The sequence below is a fragment of the Gracilinanus agilis genome, chromosome 3 (genome assembly GCF_016433145.1).
Source record: "Gracilinanus agilis isolate LMUSP501 chromosome 3, AgileGrace, whole genome shotgun sequence".
Lineage (NCBI taxonomy): Eukaryota > Metazoa > Chordata > Mammalia > Didelphimorphia > Didelphidae > Gracilinanus > Gracilinanus agilis.
Genome location: NC_058132.1, coordinates 396048385 through 396063959, shown reverse-complemented (window position 1 = coordinate 396063959; position 15575 = coordinate 396048385). Strand labels below are relative to the sequence as shown.

Genomic DNA, 15575 nt, shown 5'->3' with positions numbered 1-15575 from the left:
TATTCAGGAAACCATTCTCTTTGACACTGTAGAGGGCTGGCATTAATGGTGGTGTGGAGAAGGGGTAGATGATGTGGGTGTGGGGCTGCATTCAAATATTCAGGTGGACAGAGCTGATCAATTTTATATCAGTGCAACAAAGAAATTCACACTTAAAACTGCAGGAACAGCATAGCTGCCAATATGGAAAGTTTGCATTCCTTTCTAAAACATTCTACCTGGGAGAGCATAACATCAACTCCCTACTTTTTGAGTTATACCTGTAGCACCCCCAGAAAACATAACAACATGAAAAGAAAACAGTGACGATCAAAAGACCTATATGAGGCTGTAATTGGATTCCAATTTGCCCCTGGCACTATACAGATTTTGCAATCTTTTTCCATCAATAGAAAACCAATATAAAAATCACAGTGCTTTAATTTTTTAATATCTGCTTTATGGGAAATTGCCTCCCTGTGATCCCGAGGCAATGACTTCAGCCTAACCTATAACCATAACAAAATAATTTTCCTTTAGCATTTCTAATCTTAATTATATCCCTAAGGGGGTGGGGGAGAGCTGAGTGGGAGGGGATAAAAGTTTGGGATGACATTAATGGACAGTGAAGAAGGAGGATATTAAGATCAATTCTGAGCAATACATTGCCCTGTAATAGATTTCTATATCCACTTGACAAATTATTTCATAGCAAAAGGAAAAAGAAAGCATGAAATGAATAAATATGACCAAAGTCATCTAGAAATACATAAACACTGTTTGGTTCTTTACCAAATAGACCACAACCCCTGAAATGTCATTAATAACCAATTATTATCTTACTAATTAAAAGTTGTTAGCACTTTATCATTTATTGCTATCTTTGTCAGAAGTGTCTAAATTCAGATTACCATGTGCATTTTCCATTTAAGATAGATAGGAAATTAGTGAGGAAAAGTGAGTCTAGCCAAATTTCCTACTGCAAAATTCACCAACATGTTGCTGGCTTTTAATTTGCAAATATAGTTGTGTCACACTTTGTAGCTTCTGGTGAGTTTCCCTTCCTAGGTAACTAAAATAGAAGGATTTTTTAAAGCCAGTTACATATATACTGTGTTGGCATTTATATGCTCTCCCATATGAACACTGCTGTGGGTATCTGCTCCTATCTCCCCACTAGCCAAAATGAGCACTGATAAATCCTGAAGTAAAGAAACAAAAACAAAGAAAAAGAAGGAAAACAATATTGGGGGGAGGGGAAAGGGAAGTGGTATGCTTTGAGGGTCCAATAAATTATGTAAATGCATGATTATGCAGTGATAAAGTGCTACAAAATTCTCCCGTTAGTAGTTTAAAAATAACCAGAGAAATGAAGACTTTTTTCTGCTTTACTTGATGGTGGTGACGACAGGTACCATAGCAATGGCATTGGCTGAGCTGGAGTTCATGATGTCATCATACTGGGGGGGTGGATCTAAATGAGGTTCTGTTTCACTTCTTCTCAAGTTTGTCTGACCAGTGGCTTCCTCGTAGGTGGGTGGTGGATCGCAGTTAGAGAGACGTGTAGAGACAGAATCTGAGCGCCCACCTACATAACCCAAAAATCCTGGGGATAACCCACTACTGTCAAATATTTCTTCCTGTGGGGAATGAGTGATGCTGAGATGGGATGGAAGAGAACCTCTCCCATCAGTCATGGTGCCATCACTACTGGCTTCCAGGGCTCCCCGACGCATGTACACCGTCTGTCTGCGAGTTTTCTTTTTTAGGAGATATCTCCAAGTTATGAATATGATGAGGAGGATAACAAAAAGGCCAATGATTAATGGAAATGCAAGGTAAAATGGATACCAGTTATTTCCTCTGCTACTTTCTCCCTGATGTTCCTTTGTGTAGGTGTCCCAGAATTCCTTCTAAAAACAGTAAGACAGAATAAATCAGAAACTGAAATGGTTAAAAGAGGACAAACAGAAAAACTGAACATTCAATAAGCACAATAAAAAAAAGTTGAACCCAGGGTAGAGGATTTAAATGGATCACATGACCCTTTCTGTGGGAGAAAAAAATTTGGAAGCATATTGCTGCCTGTCCCTTAATCCTGTTTCTTTACCACCACCATCCCCCAAACCCCTGCAATCAATGTCAGCTGATTAGATCTGAGTCCTTTAATTTTCATGCTTGTACCCTATTTAGCTAGAGGAGTTTTTAAAAATTAAGGTAATAATGTGATTAAGAATCTATACAAAATAGAAGCCTATGTTTACAAAACTGAACTCCAGACAAAACACAATTTCTTCCATCAAGTCTCTGCTTCAGAATGACTGATTAATTTGATCCTAACCCAGCCCAGCCTGAGGCCAGGACTATTGATTTGTCTGTACCATCCTTAAAATTTTAAATCAATTATTGCTTTTTTTCTCACAAGTTAATTACACTTGTGTAACTGTAGGAGCTATAGGTAATGGGTCCTATTATGGATAACAAAGCTTTAATAACAAGGAAGAGTTGGAATCAGCAGTGTAAAATAATGGAAGAAAGTTAAAGTCACAGAAGTATCGGTAAAATGAGGTTTTTTTTTCCTTCTGTTTGGTAAAGAGAAGAGAATACTGGAAGGAACTTGAAGCTTAGCTATTGAGATAGATTGTCCCATTCCCTCCTCAAGCTCTCTTCTCAGGTCCCTGTAAAAATAATATTCTGTGATTTCAGGTTAGACAAGATGCTTACTAAGGTTCCTTTGAGTTCTAGTATTTTATGGTGCTAAGAAATATACATTTACTGCTGCTATTATGCATATTTAAAATAATAGATGATGAAGTGTATGAGGAAATGTGAACAACCTCAATCAGATCACTGATATGGAAATGAGAAGCAGCAAGAGTATAGCACAATATACCTCTTTGCATTTTACAATTACTAAAGGAGAACATTTGATCATTTAATGATTCATTTCTTCCCTTAACTATAAAATCAGCCACAGGTGATATTTTATATAGTTGTCTCTTTTTTTTTTTTTTTAACAAGGTGTTCCTGAGGATGTGTATAAATTTTAAAAAATGCATTAGAGAAATTTCTACTTAAGATAATACAATTGTGAATCCTTTGCAAAAGCAAACAAATTTTTTGTACAGCAAGTCATTATTCCTAAGTGTCATAAGCGCTGTAAATCTAGATTTTTATGTCATTTGCCAAAAATGGTAACAGAATCTGTAACAAAATTTTATAGTATACATGGCACTTTGAGATTATAGAAATAATACAGAGAAGTTATATTTATTAAACAAACAGAAAGCATTAATGATCACTGCGGAACAGCAGATTCTTAAACACAGTTGGGTTTTCTTTTTCTTCAACAGTAAAAAGATTGGATAACAAGAATACCGAGCCTTTTTAGGCTCTGTCAACATGGAATCTAGAGACCCCAAACTTGTAGCCTAGTGAGATCTGATTAGGAATAGCTTGTAGGTTGGAGACCCCCAAAGCATGTGCTTGTTCCCTGTTCCCATGAGAATCCACCTTGAAGGGAATCTCAGACTAGCAGTTGCACTTTCCCTTATACCCTAGCCTCTGGCTATGATTCCTTTCCCAAGCTGGATTGTATCCCATCAGTATGATAATGTCAATCATCTTTCCCAGTCCCGGGATCTTCCCAAATGGTATATAAGTTCCCCAATTTCTTTTGTTCCTAGGAGTCCTCATCTAGCATGGTGGCCCTCCCAGGCGGTCAGGGACCAGAGCAAGCAGTGTTCAATCTTGGGACTCTGTATAAAGCACATGGCGCATAGCTCTGAGTAGAGGCCTAATTGGCCCTACCTTTTCCTTAATTAAAAATTGGTTTTTCTTGTTATTTAATAGTTCTGTGTTTTTTCAAAGTTGTCAGCCCTCTAAAACTAGCACATTTTAGCACATCTAAAACATCTCTAAAACTAGCACTTATATTATCAACATAATTTTCAAAAAGTTTCACACTTCCTATCTGTAAGACTTTGGGCAAGCCATTTAACCCTGTTTCCCTCAGTTTCCTCAGCTCTCCAGTGGAGGGTGGGGAGGGAATGATTTGAACATAAAGACTATAAGAATACCTAGAATAAATGAAGCAAGACAAACATAAAATTGTAAATAAAATGAGTTATGTAATAAAGAAATTGAAGGAAAATTAGTAGCTTAGAACAAAAAGTAGTAAAGCTTAATAATAAAGAGAATTTCTGAAAATTATAGGCAAAACACAAATCAGTAATTCCATAGTAAAACAATATTAGGAGAAAAACCAAGTAAACAACAAAAAAGTGGAAAGTATCTATTATCAAAATTAACTGACATGAAAACAAATGGAGAGAAACCATGAGAAAACCATTATTTTATCCCCACCAAAAAGCCTTGATATTATATTTCATGAAATCACAAATAAAAACTTCCCAGATCTAGTAGATCCAGAAGGCAAAATGAAAATAGAATCCAAAAATCTTCTAAAAGAAATTCCAAAGTGAAAACTCTCAGGAATATTATAGCCAAAATCTAAAGCTTCTTGATCAAAGAAAAAACTATTTCAAGTTGCCAAAAAGAAAGAATTCAAGAGGGCAGCTAGGTGACTCTGTGGATAGAATGGCAGGTCTCAAGTCAGGAGGACCTGGATTCAAATTTGACTTGACATGTCCTAGCTGTGTGATCCCGGACAAGTCACTTGCCCCTATTACCTAGCTCTTACTACTGTTCTGCCTTGGAAATGACACTTAATATCAATCCTACAGCAGGAAGTCATAGGTTAAAAAAAATAAAAGAAAAAAGAAATAATTCAAGGACAAAGGAGGAATAAGTCTCGATCATACAAGACTTGACAGCTATAACTATATATGAGAAAAAATCCTGGAATATAATATTTCAAAAGGCAAATAATAAGATCTTGTGACTACAAATAATATATTCTAAAATACAGAATATAGTATAATTCTTTAGGTGAGAAAAAAATAACATTTATAGTACATAGTGTACAGAATAGAGAACTGGCTTTAAGAGTCACAGGAACCAAGTTTAAATCTTTCCTCTGATACTACCTGTGTGACTTTGAGCACTGAGACTTATGGGTCTCAGTTTCCTCATTTGCAAAATGATGATGTTGGATGGCATCTGAAATTTCTTTCAGCTTTAGATCTATAAATAAATGGCTTTTAAGTATTACTGATGAAGATACTGGAGATGACTAGAAACTTAGAAATACAAACATAGGAATTAAGAAAAACCTAGAGAGGTAGATATATTTTAGCAAATGGAAGGGGTTATACCATTATCTTTTCATTGGGGAGAAGGTTTTATATATATCCTCAAAGGTTATAGAGAAAATTAAATAAGACAAATGGGGTGGAGTTTGGGGAAGGTATCTATTATTTTGATGCTTTTAAGGGATGAAAGAAAAAGGAATATATTAAAAAAGAATGAGGAGAACTTACTATTTCAAGATCTTGATAAATAGTAACATATATACTACATGGTGTTTTGTTCCAGAAAGATTATGAAATGTTGTTGATGGGGGTCAAGAAAATTTATTTAATAACTGTAGGGTTTGGCAGGGTCCTGAGATATTGGAATTACTATTAAACATTTAAACTATTAACATTTAAAGACACAATTCATGTCTTTAAGGAGCCTGAAAAGAAGAACAGCAGATATTATTGAAAAAAGTAAAAAGAGAAGATTTTTAAAAATGAGTCATTGTTACTACATGAAAAAAAGTCTACTTGTATCATACATATATCATACATAACTTTCTGCATGTACCCATTCATCTGGTTAATATGTATTAAGCACCTACTATATGGAAGGTTCTGTGCCAGGTGCTGTCGAGGATACAGAGAAAATTAAAACATAGTCTCATTCCCCCATTGAGTGTTCTAGTCTTTAGTCTACTAAACTTATGTATATTTCTACTCATTTTAGCTCCTGAGCTACCACACTTTCTGTGGACCCAACCCAATTCCACTACTCAAAGAAAATTTTAGTGTTTTTTCTTAAAACATAAAGCTCTGCAGTAAATTACTCTGATGGATTAGACAGCTCTGAATTTACCTAACCATTTTCCTGGAAAATACAATCTTTATATCATTTAATTATAATGCATACTTAGGAGAAAAAGTCAGTTGGTTCGTATCACAGGAGATTACAGTATCTTTAATTAGGTAACACAATCTCAGAGCTATCTTTCCATATCTACCTGGATTTTAAAAAATGTAGTGACAGGCTAATTTCTTCAGACTTTAGACTCTCCCTTTTATCCCAGACTGAAGATCAAATTAAAGCTTACTCAAATTTAAAGAGAAAATTATATTTTTATTTAAATGAACAAATAAGCCCAGTTCATACAAAAAAAGTTATGTAGCTTGATAATCCATATGTTTAAAAAAACACAATACAAAAGATTGAGAAATATTCATATCTATGAATGTGACATTCAAAGCATGATAGGGCAACATTTTGAAAGGATGAAAATAACTAGCTAAAATGATGCTAGTGCAACTTCTGAGTGTGTAATTAAACATTCTGCAGTACTCTGAAGTATTATGTAAAATATTTAAAGGAAGGAAGATTTATTAAAAGGTCTTAGGTTTTAGCTTAGGCAAAAATTATACAAATGATAAAACTAAATTCATTTGAAACTGAGAGGTTGACAACCATTTATTTTAGGGGAAGGAAATTCTGTTGGCCAGAGGCTTCATGTCAGGCTTTTCAAAACCAAATGAAATACTTCTTATAAGCTTATCAAAATATTTTGGTTAGTTTCTTTGTTATAAGCAATGGTTCTCTAGGAAGCAGAGCAGGGAATAAGGTATACCTGAAGTAAAGGCCATTTAATAAACAAAATATATCAATTAATTCTAAAGAAAAAGAAAGTGGAGAGTGGGCAAAAAGGAAATTATCAAAAAATGATCAGGAGGATTTTAACTATATTTATTTTCTATTCTCAGCCTCCAGGTCAAAAAATACACATTTTAAAAAATATCATAGTTGGCCATTTTACTCTAAAATTCTAACAGGTAGATCTAGTCACAAGTGCATCTGAGTCAGGACCCTGACGGCTAAGTTTGAAAGTGAGATGGACTTTTCACTGACTGTTTCATGCTGAGAACTGATATCCTGAAATGTTGCTGTAGGGCCTATTAGACTTTTCTTTCCTGAACTGCAAAAAAGGCCTTCTACCTCTGATAATTATTATTTGCATAAGCCTTGGGTGAAATACTTAACCTCCTTAAGCTTCAGTTTTCTTTTCTGCAAAATGGGGAGGTTAGACTAGATGACCTGTGATCATCCTTTGAGCTCTAGGTCTATAATCATATGTACAGCCACTTTTAATGTAGAGTAGGAGGAATCAATCTCGATTACATTTTACAACTTATGCAACTCCTTGATTCTTATCCTGACTCTCCTTTGCAAAACGTTATTTCCTATTTATTTATGGTAAGTCCATTTATTTGGAAGTTATGTCAGTTCAGGTACAGGGTCAACTTTACACAGATAAAACAGCTTCCTCTGTAGTTTGATTTAGGGAATACTAGGAAGACTCTTGCTACTTGGCAATCTCTCTCCCTTGCTCCCATAAATTTCACAAGACTGCCAAAGGAATTCATGGAAACAAAATAGGTTAAGAATCCTTGGTCTAAAGAAGACATGGGTCAATGGGGATATGATTGGGGATGTAGACTCTAAGGATCACCCTAGTGCAAATATTAATAATATGGAAATAAGTCTTTATCAATGACACATGTAAAACCCAATGGAATTGCGATTTGGCTATGGGAGGGGGTGTCAGAGGAGGAGAGGGAAAGAATAGGATTTATGTAACCATAGAAAAATATTCTTAATTAATCAATTAAAAATATCATCACCATCTAAACGAATACATTGAAAGGCTATAAATCATTATCAACATTTCAGACTGTCATGAAGGAAATTCCATTCTGCTAGATGAACCCTTGCTAGCTTAGGCCCAGGATGGAACCCCACTGGTTGGCTATGGCTAATGGAAGTGAGTTTTATTTTTTCATCTGTTCCCCATCCTCCAAACCAAATACATAAAGTGGAGTTTAAATATGATTTCAGCATTCTTCAGGCTGTTCTAGTGGTTTGGAAATGGAATGAAATGGGAGTCTTGTAATCCATGTAACAGTTAATAAAAGGAAGTTTATTTAGTTTCCACACCATGAAAAAGATATTATTCAGTTAATATGAGCATTGATTTAGTTCAGTCCAGTTTCCCTGCCTCTGTGCTTAGCCATATTTGCATGCTAGTCAAAAATCATGTTTCAATTCTGAGGGAGGAGATCCAGATAATGTCTACACTGGGTTTTTTTGTACTTAGTTCACAAGGAAGCTGTATCTGTGATTTGAACCATAGACTCCTGGGCCAATTAAATCTTAAGGACAGTCCAGTCACCTTTTAAGCCAAAATGAGGATAGCCTTCATGGATAGATGTTGTTCCTATGATATACTCACTATGCCTTGGTGACAAGTTCATAGTAGACTTCTGGAAGGCCTTTCCAAAGCTAGTAAAGTTAGCAGAAAGAGCACAAAACAAAAAATAAAAAAATCAAAATCAAAAAGCATCATAATAGTCCCCAGAAGGAATGACAGAATGTGGAGAAAAAAGACTCAAAACTCTGTACTGCTCACTCTGCTAATGCTGGCACCCATAACAGTACCCTTATGCCAGAATTACCACCCCAAGTAATGCTACTTCAGGGCTTCTATATCATGACCTCTGATCCACCAGGACTCTCCCTCATCCTCATTACATTATTTTAACTTCAATTATAAGACCATTCCAATCTAATCATGAGGACTAATGTCACATGTTATAACCTAAAATGAAACGTTACTAGATCCTCTAATAGTTAAAAAAGGAAATTTATTTAGTCATAAGATGGAAAGGATATTCAGCAAGGATACAGCACTGATTCTATAAGGTGCTGCTTCCTTGACTTGGCACTGGTCTTGCTAGTACCAGTCAAAAGTGTCTAGCATGCCTGAGGTAATAGGAGATGCTTATTACTTCCTTTCCTGGCTTTTGTATTCAAATTGCCAGGAAGCTATGTCAGAAATTCAAGCATTAGTCTCTTGGACCAACTAAGTCCTGAAAATGGTTTCTATACCTCTTAAGAAAAAAACTAGAATAATCTTTGTGGAACAGATGATGCTTCTACAACATTCCAACAGGCAGGGAAGACGCCTGTCATAAAGTTTTCTTCAAATTTGGAGTTGACAGTGATGTGAGAAATCTTGACAGTAAAGGTTTAATGAGATGTCTATTTTAAAAACCTTGAAGCATGTATTAAGTCAGTGCAGCCTGCTCACTCTGGAGTATCCCTCCACAAAGTCCATATCCACCATTAGTGAGTTCCTTTAGGAACCTCCATTTTGTGAAGGGGTCAAGGGCACCACTCTTCATTTCCCTGATGGCCTATTCCTGACTTTCTAGACTTCAAAATCACCCCTTCCTTCCCCTTCTGCTTCTCACCTCCCATTTGTGTGCTATCTCCTCCCATTAGAAGATGGTAAGATCCTTTAGTGAAAAGATTTTTTTTTAGCTTGTGTTTTTTCTACCTGGTACTTAGCTCAGTTCTAGTCACAAAATAAGGACTTAATAAAGCAATTCTTCCTCCTTTCCTTCCTTCCTTAGTTAGCCCATTTAACTAGATAGGTACTAAACAGTAGAAAGTATGGCACAACAGAAAGATCAATATAAGGAAAATTAGGACACACAGTTCTAATATCATGGACCTCAAGTGACATCTATAAAACTAGGTTAGATTAGATGATCCCCAAGATGTGCCTGGAACATAATAGGCACTTAACATCTGTTTATTTCCTTCCCTCCCTCCTTTTAAGGCTCTAAGCATCTTTCAATATATCCCAGTCTATATTCTCAAAACATAAATTAGATTAGAAAAATTATCTTCAGACCAAGGATTCTTAAGCTATTTTGTTTCCATGAATTCCTTTGGCAGTCTTGTGAAATTTATGGACCCCTTCTCAGAAAAATGAGTTTCCATGCATAAAATACAAAGGATTACAAAGAAAATAAATGCCTATGTATCAAAACATTTTAAAAAAAATTCACAGACCTCAAGTAACAACTACTTCTTTAGACTATTCATAGTAAATAGGGTTTAGTAACAGGTATATGACCCCAAATTCAGAAAAAAGAAAGGTCATTCTTAAAACTTTGACAAGAGATTTAAAAAGTTCAAAAATGCTATAACAATAAAACATCCTAGAAATACACTAAACATAATGTAATAAGAATTGTGAAGGAGAGGTTCTCCTCTCACCAAATTATTTCTTATTTCCTTTCTATGTATACTGTACTTAGCTGTCTGTGTACACAAATGCAATTATCTCCCCTGAGCTTCAAACTTCCATCACCAACTGCTGACTTGGACACTCAGTTTGGATATTCAGAAATACCTGAAGCTCAACGTGTTCAAAACTGAACTCATTATCTACCTCTCCTTACAAAATCCTCTCTCCTTCCAAACTTTCCCTATTTCTATCAAAGATCAGGGGCAGCTAGGTGGCAGATGAACTAGAGTCAATTCTGGAGTTAGGAGTTAGTCTCAGACACTTCCTTGCTATGTGACCTTGGGCAAGTCACTTAACCCTCTGTCCTCCTGTCTTAAGAGTTTTTACTAAGACAGAAAGTAGGTTTTAAAAAATAAAGATGCTCCAGTCCTTCCAATCTTCAGGGTTCATGACCTCAGCATTATCCATGACTGTTCTCTGTCACTCTACATATCCATTAATTGCCAAATCTATCAATTTCTATCTTCATAATATCTCTCAAATATAGCCCCATCTCTCCACTCACAGCTACCACATTAGTTCAAGCGATAATCACTTATCTTACATTATTCTGATAGACTCCTAATTTGTCTCCTAGCCCTAAGTCTCTCTCTATGGTTGTCCATCCTACCCAATGCAACCAAGACCATGCCTCTCCCTTACTCAATAACTGCAAAGGCTTCCAACTGCTTCTAAGATCAAATATAAACTCTGTCTAGTTCAATTTGTTACTGGGTAGCAAAAGGCCAGTTTAAAACACCAAAGTTCATTTAGATAAGGATTTATTAATTATCTACTGAGATATCCCTCACATAGCACCCATTGCCCACTCTGAGACAATAGCATAGATGAGGAGATTCTCTCATAGTCAAATAGCTTGATACATTGCATAAAGAATCTGTATTCAGGTTCTACTTCTGACATAAACTGGCTATATGACCGTGGAAAACTAACAACCTCTTAATGTCCTTAGGAAACTCTTTAACATTTTAAGTTCCAGAGCAGGCACTGAACTGAAGTGCCATTGGGAATTTTTTTCCATTGAGAAATCACAGCTCTGGACTCCTCCCTTGCCTTTTCATCTACCACTAATACTTTTCCATAGTTCTAAGGACAAAACATTCTCTTCCCTCAAGAAGATTACATTCTGTTTGGAGGAGGTTAAGGTGGAGAACAGGTAAGTACAAAATATATGCAAATAATTTTTGGTGAAAGACACTAAAAAGTGGGCAATTATGTAGCACAGTACATAGGACTATGAGGCCTGGAGCCAAGAAGACTCATCTTCTTGAGTTAAAAACTGGCCTTAGACACTGGCTTTGTGACTCTGAGCAAGTTTGCCTCAGTATCCTCATCTTTAAATGAGCTGAAAAAGGAAATGGCAAACCACTCCAGTATCTTTTCCAAGAAAACCGTAGATAGGATCATGAAGAGTTGAATGTGACTGAAATGATTAAACAACATTAAAAAGTGGGGGCAAACAGGAAGTCACTTAAAGGAGGTGGGCTTTGAAAGAAATTAATAGTTCCAAGAAAGGGAGATAAATGAGGAGAGCAAGCTAGATGCAAGGGGCAGATTGAGTAAAAGAAGAGATGGGATGTGTCACATTGAGTACAGAGAACACAAATGGGCCATTTTGTCCAAGATGTAGAATTATATGAAAGGTCATAACGTGTAAATAGTGAAGAGAATCAAGGCAATATCAAGAGGTCAAAGGCAGTAAAGAATAGGGTAAATAAATAGTATTAGGACCAAAAATCCAGTTTCTTTATCCATGACTGCAAATCTATAAGCTGAAGTAATTTTTTAACCAAAACCCTCTAAAAAGGATATGTTAACCCACCCTAGAGTTAGGTTAAAAAAGAAAAGATTGAGGTTAAGGTTAGCATTACTGACAATACTTATTATGTCTATATATTATAATTTAATTAGCGGTAGCCTGGAGTTAGGAAGAACTGAATTCAAATCTAGCCAAAGACATTTTTTAGTTGTGTTGACATGGGCATTGTGCAGAGATGGCAGTGACCCTGTACCCCTTAACTCAGACAGGCTGTGAACAGGGAAATTCCCTTCCCCCTTCCTACCCTTGTGATTCCCCAGGCGAAGACCATTATCCTTGGACTTCCTTTAAGTTGAGATAGACAAAAGAGATACACATCTGGTACACACCTGGATAGCCTAAGCCCTGAGGGTCTCAGACAGACCTAGCACTCACAGAATGCCTGAGTGCAAGGAGTCATGTCCACACTAAGGGAAAGGATACAAAAAGGCAAGAACTGGGGCACTCGGGAGCAGCCTCCCATGGCTGTTCCATTCATGCTGTCTTGCTGGCCATTAATCCTATCTTAATAATAAATCTTTCTTTTTACTTTTAAGCTAAGTTTGGAGTCCTCTCATTCTTGAGAAGGGTTTCCTTCCTGAACCCAGGGGTTCACCATTTGTGCCCCTTTAACAGTGTGACATGGGCAAGTCATTTTACCTCTGTCTTCCTCAGGTTCTTCTATTTAACATGAGAGTGAATAATAGTACCTATCTCTAAGGGCTGTTGTGGAGATCAAATTAAGTAATATTTGTAAAACAATTAATATAGTACCTGGTATATAGTAGGTACTTAAAAAATGCTTATTCTCTTCTTTTACATAAAACCTAAGGATCATCCAGTCCAAGCTATTTATTTTACAGATAAGGAAATGGAGGTCTGAACATATGAAGTGAGTGATTTACCCAAAGCATGATATTTGGCACATAATAGAAACTTTAGAGGTTGGCTATTTTTATAATTAATAAAGTAATCTTGTCAAAAAAGAAAGGATTTTTTGCCTGGGATGACCTTTTCTTAAAGCAAGTGGTGTTTAAATAGGAAAACAAGGTAAGAAACAAGGGGCCTCTGCTAAGTCCCTAAATACATGGGGACATACTTTTCCATAGATTATCTATCACAAGTGACAGAAGGAAAAGACAGGAAACATGTGGCAGTAGCAGGACAAGAACTAGCTCTCCAGAGACTGAAGGCTGTGCCCTAAACCATTGCATCATGGGTCCCTCACTAGCATGAATTCTTCTGCCTGGATGAATCACTATTCCCAACATGTGATGAAGACATCTTTCAACCAAGACAATAAACAGATTTACTAAACTCCTAGAACCATTAAAATTTCATAGTATATTCCCCCCTGCCCACCCAAGTAGGCAGGTTGTTCTAATGTCCAAATCTTAATTAGGACAATAATATTTTGTTCATGTAAAATTTCCCTATAAGATCTAGCAGACCCCTGATGTGGTTCTTCTACTTCTTAATTATGACAGAATTGTTACTTCCTGTGTGACACATGTCAAATTCTACCAATGGAGCTGCAGTCCAAATGAGGAAGGCAGGGAAGAGGTAGGTAGAAATATCCATATAAATAAATATTAAAAGTTTAACAGATAAGACCAGAAATTATGTAATAATGTCTTGTAGCTAGATTTCCAAAATGTGCATGCCTGAGTTTTTATCATTAGCCTATGAAAAGTAAAAGTAGCTTGCCAAATTCTTTCTTCTATTTATAATACTTCTAATCAATGACACTCTATTAACACCCCCTTGCAATTCCTTCATTCTTCCCCCTCTGGAAGAAACTGGGAGTGTTTTATGAGAGCGAGTGGAAATGACTGCCAAATCTCTCTTAACCAAAATGGATACAACAGCCTAGGAAATTCAGCTCGCATTTATAAAGCATTTTGTGGTTCATAAAACATTTTCATATATCTCCCTGGACCTTCAAAACAACTCTGCATTATGTAGAGTATATCCATTAATATCCCTACTTTAAAGATAAGGAAACCCGGATAAGTATGTTAACTCATGGCAAGTAGGCAAGTACTTACCTACAAGGCTGATACAAAACAAGACTAAATGATCAGGCATTACAAAGAAAGGTTAATTAGTACAAAAGAACCACATATCTACAAAATACACTGAAAGATTGCACCTCACAACTCAATTCTTTCAAAATATATAAGACCATTTCAAATGAGAAAAACTGACTTTTAAAGAAATAATCTTAGTCCTAAAAAAAGAACCATTTTTTTGCTTACTACAACAAAATTTAAAAGTTCATGTATACCATTGGGTTGGCAGTTAGATGGCTGTGAATAGAGTGAATAGAGCACTGGGCCTGGAGGCAGGAAGGCTCTTCTTATTGAGTTCAAATCTGGCCTCAGGCACTTACTAGTTTGTGTGATCCTGGGCAAATTATGTATCACCGCTGGCCTCAGTTTCCTCATAAGGCAAATCACTCCAGTCTTTTTGCCATTAAATCTCAAATTAGGCAGAACTGAAATGACTAAATAACAAACAACACTAGGTCAAATGGTGAAAACTAACACTTAGCAAATTTTCAGGCACTTTTAGAATTGACTACAGCAATAAATCTAGCTCAACAAAAGGCAAAGCAAAGCTATGAATAAGTAAAATCTGATTAATTGGTACTATAAGGGTAATTCAATTCAATAAACATTTATTAGGGTACCTGCTATAAAAGAAAGAAATCCTTCTTTCAGGGAGCTTTTATGCTCACATTCTACCCCCAAATATAGCAGGTATATACAATAAGTATATAAAAATTACATATAAATTAACAGATATGGTAAGAACACTACAACTGAAGGAGAGGAGATCAGGAAAGGGCCCCTGTAATATAGTAAAGGCCAGCCTACAGGTCTGGAAGGCCCAGGTTCAAGTCCTGTCTCAGATGCATAATATTGGAGTGACCATAAACAAGTCACATAAACCACTGGGGCTCAGGGCAACTCTCTAAGACTGTCTTAATATTGCTTTGAGGGATGTGCTGGTAAGTGGTTAGCAACCAGTTCTTAGCAATAGGGGAAAAAGTATACACAAAATTTAATCTTCATTGTTAATATTTTCTTCACTCTTTTTTAAGTCCAGAAAATCAACAAATAGCAAATCCAGCTCTGATTTGCAGTGTTTGCCCAAATATTGTTCCCACTGAAAATTTTAATAACCAGCTCCCTAACCAGTAGAGGCTGATCCATGGTCAGGATTCTAAACTTCTGTATAAGGAAACATGGAACTCAACTAGTCAGAATCAACAAAAAGAAAAGAAAGGAAGCCAATTTTATTGAGAGAAAATTTAAAATACAAAGGGTCACTGGTGACTATGGAGTCAATAGGAAAAGTTCCACTTGTGGCCCAGTAGAAAGGAGCACCAAAAATTCTGTATTTTCTTTTTTCCCCCAATTTTGTTTTAATTAATATATTAATTTTTTT

General features: G+C 36.0%; 1 protein-coding gene across 2 annotated transcripts in view; it reads right to left on the bottom strand.

Annotated features, from left to right (window-relative positions):
- Positions 1–1148: 1148 nt before the first annotated feature.
- PRRG1 (proline rich and Gla domain 1) overlaps positions 1149–15575 on the bottom strand; it is a 159706-nt gene continuing 145279 nt past the window's right edge. For both annotated transcript variants that reach the window (XM_044670161.1, XM_044670160.1), the window contains one exon: positions 1149–1892. In XM_044670161.1, the coding sequence (XP_044526096.1) occupies positions 1368–1892 (525 nt within the window). In that variant the 3' untranslated portion in view covers positions 1149–1367. The remainder of the gene's footprint in view (positions 1893–15575) is intronic.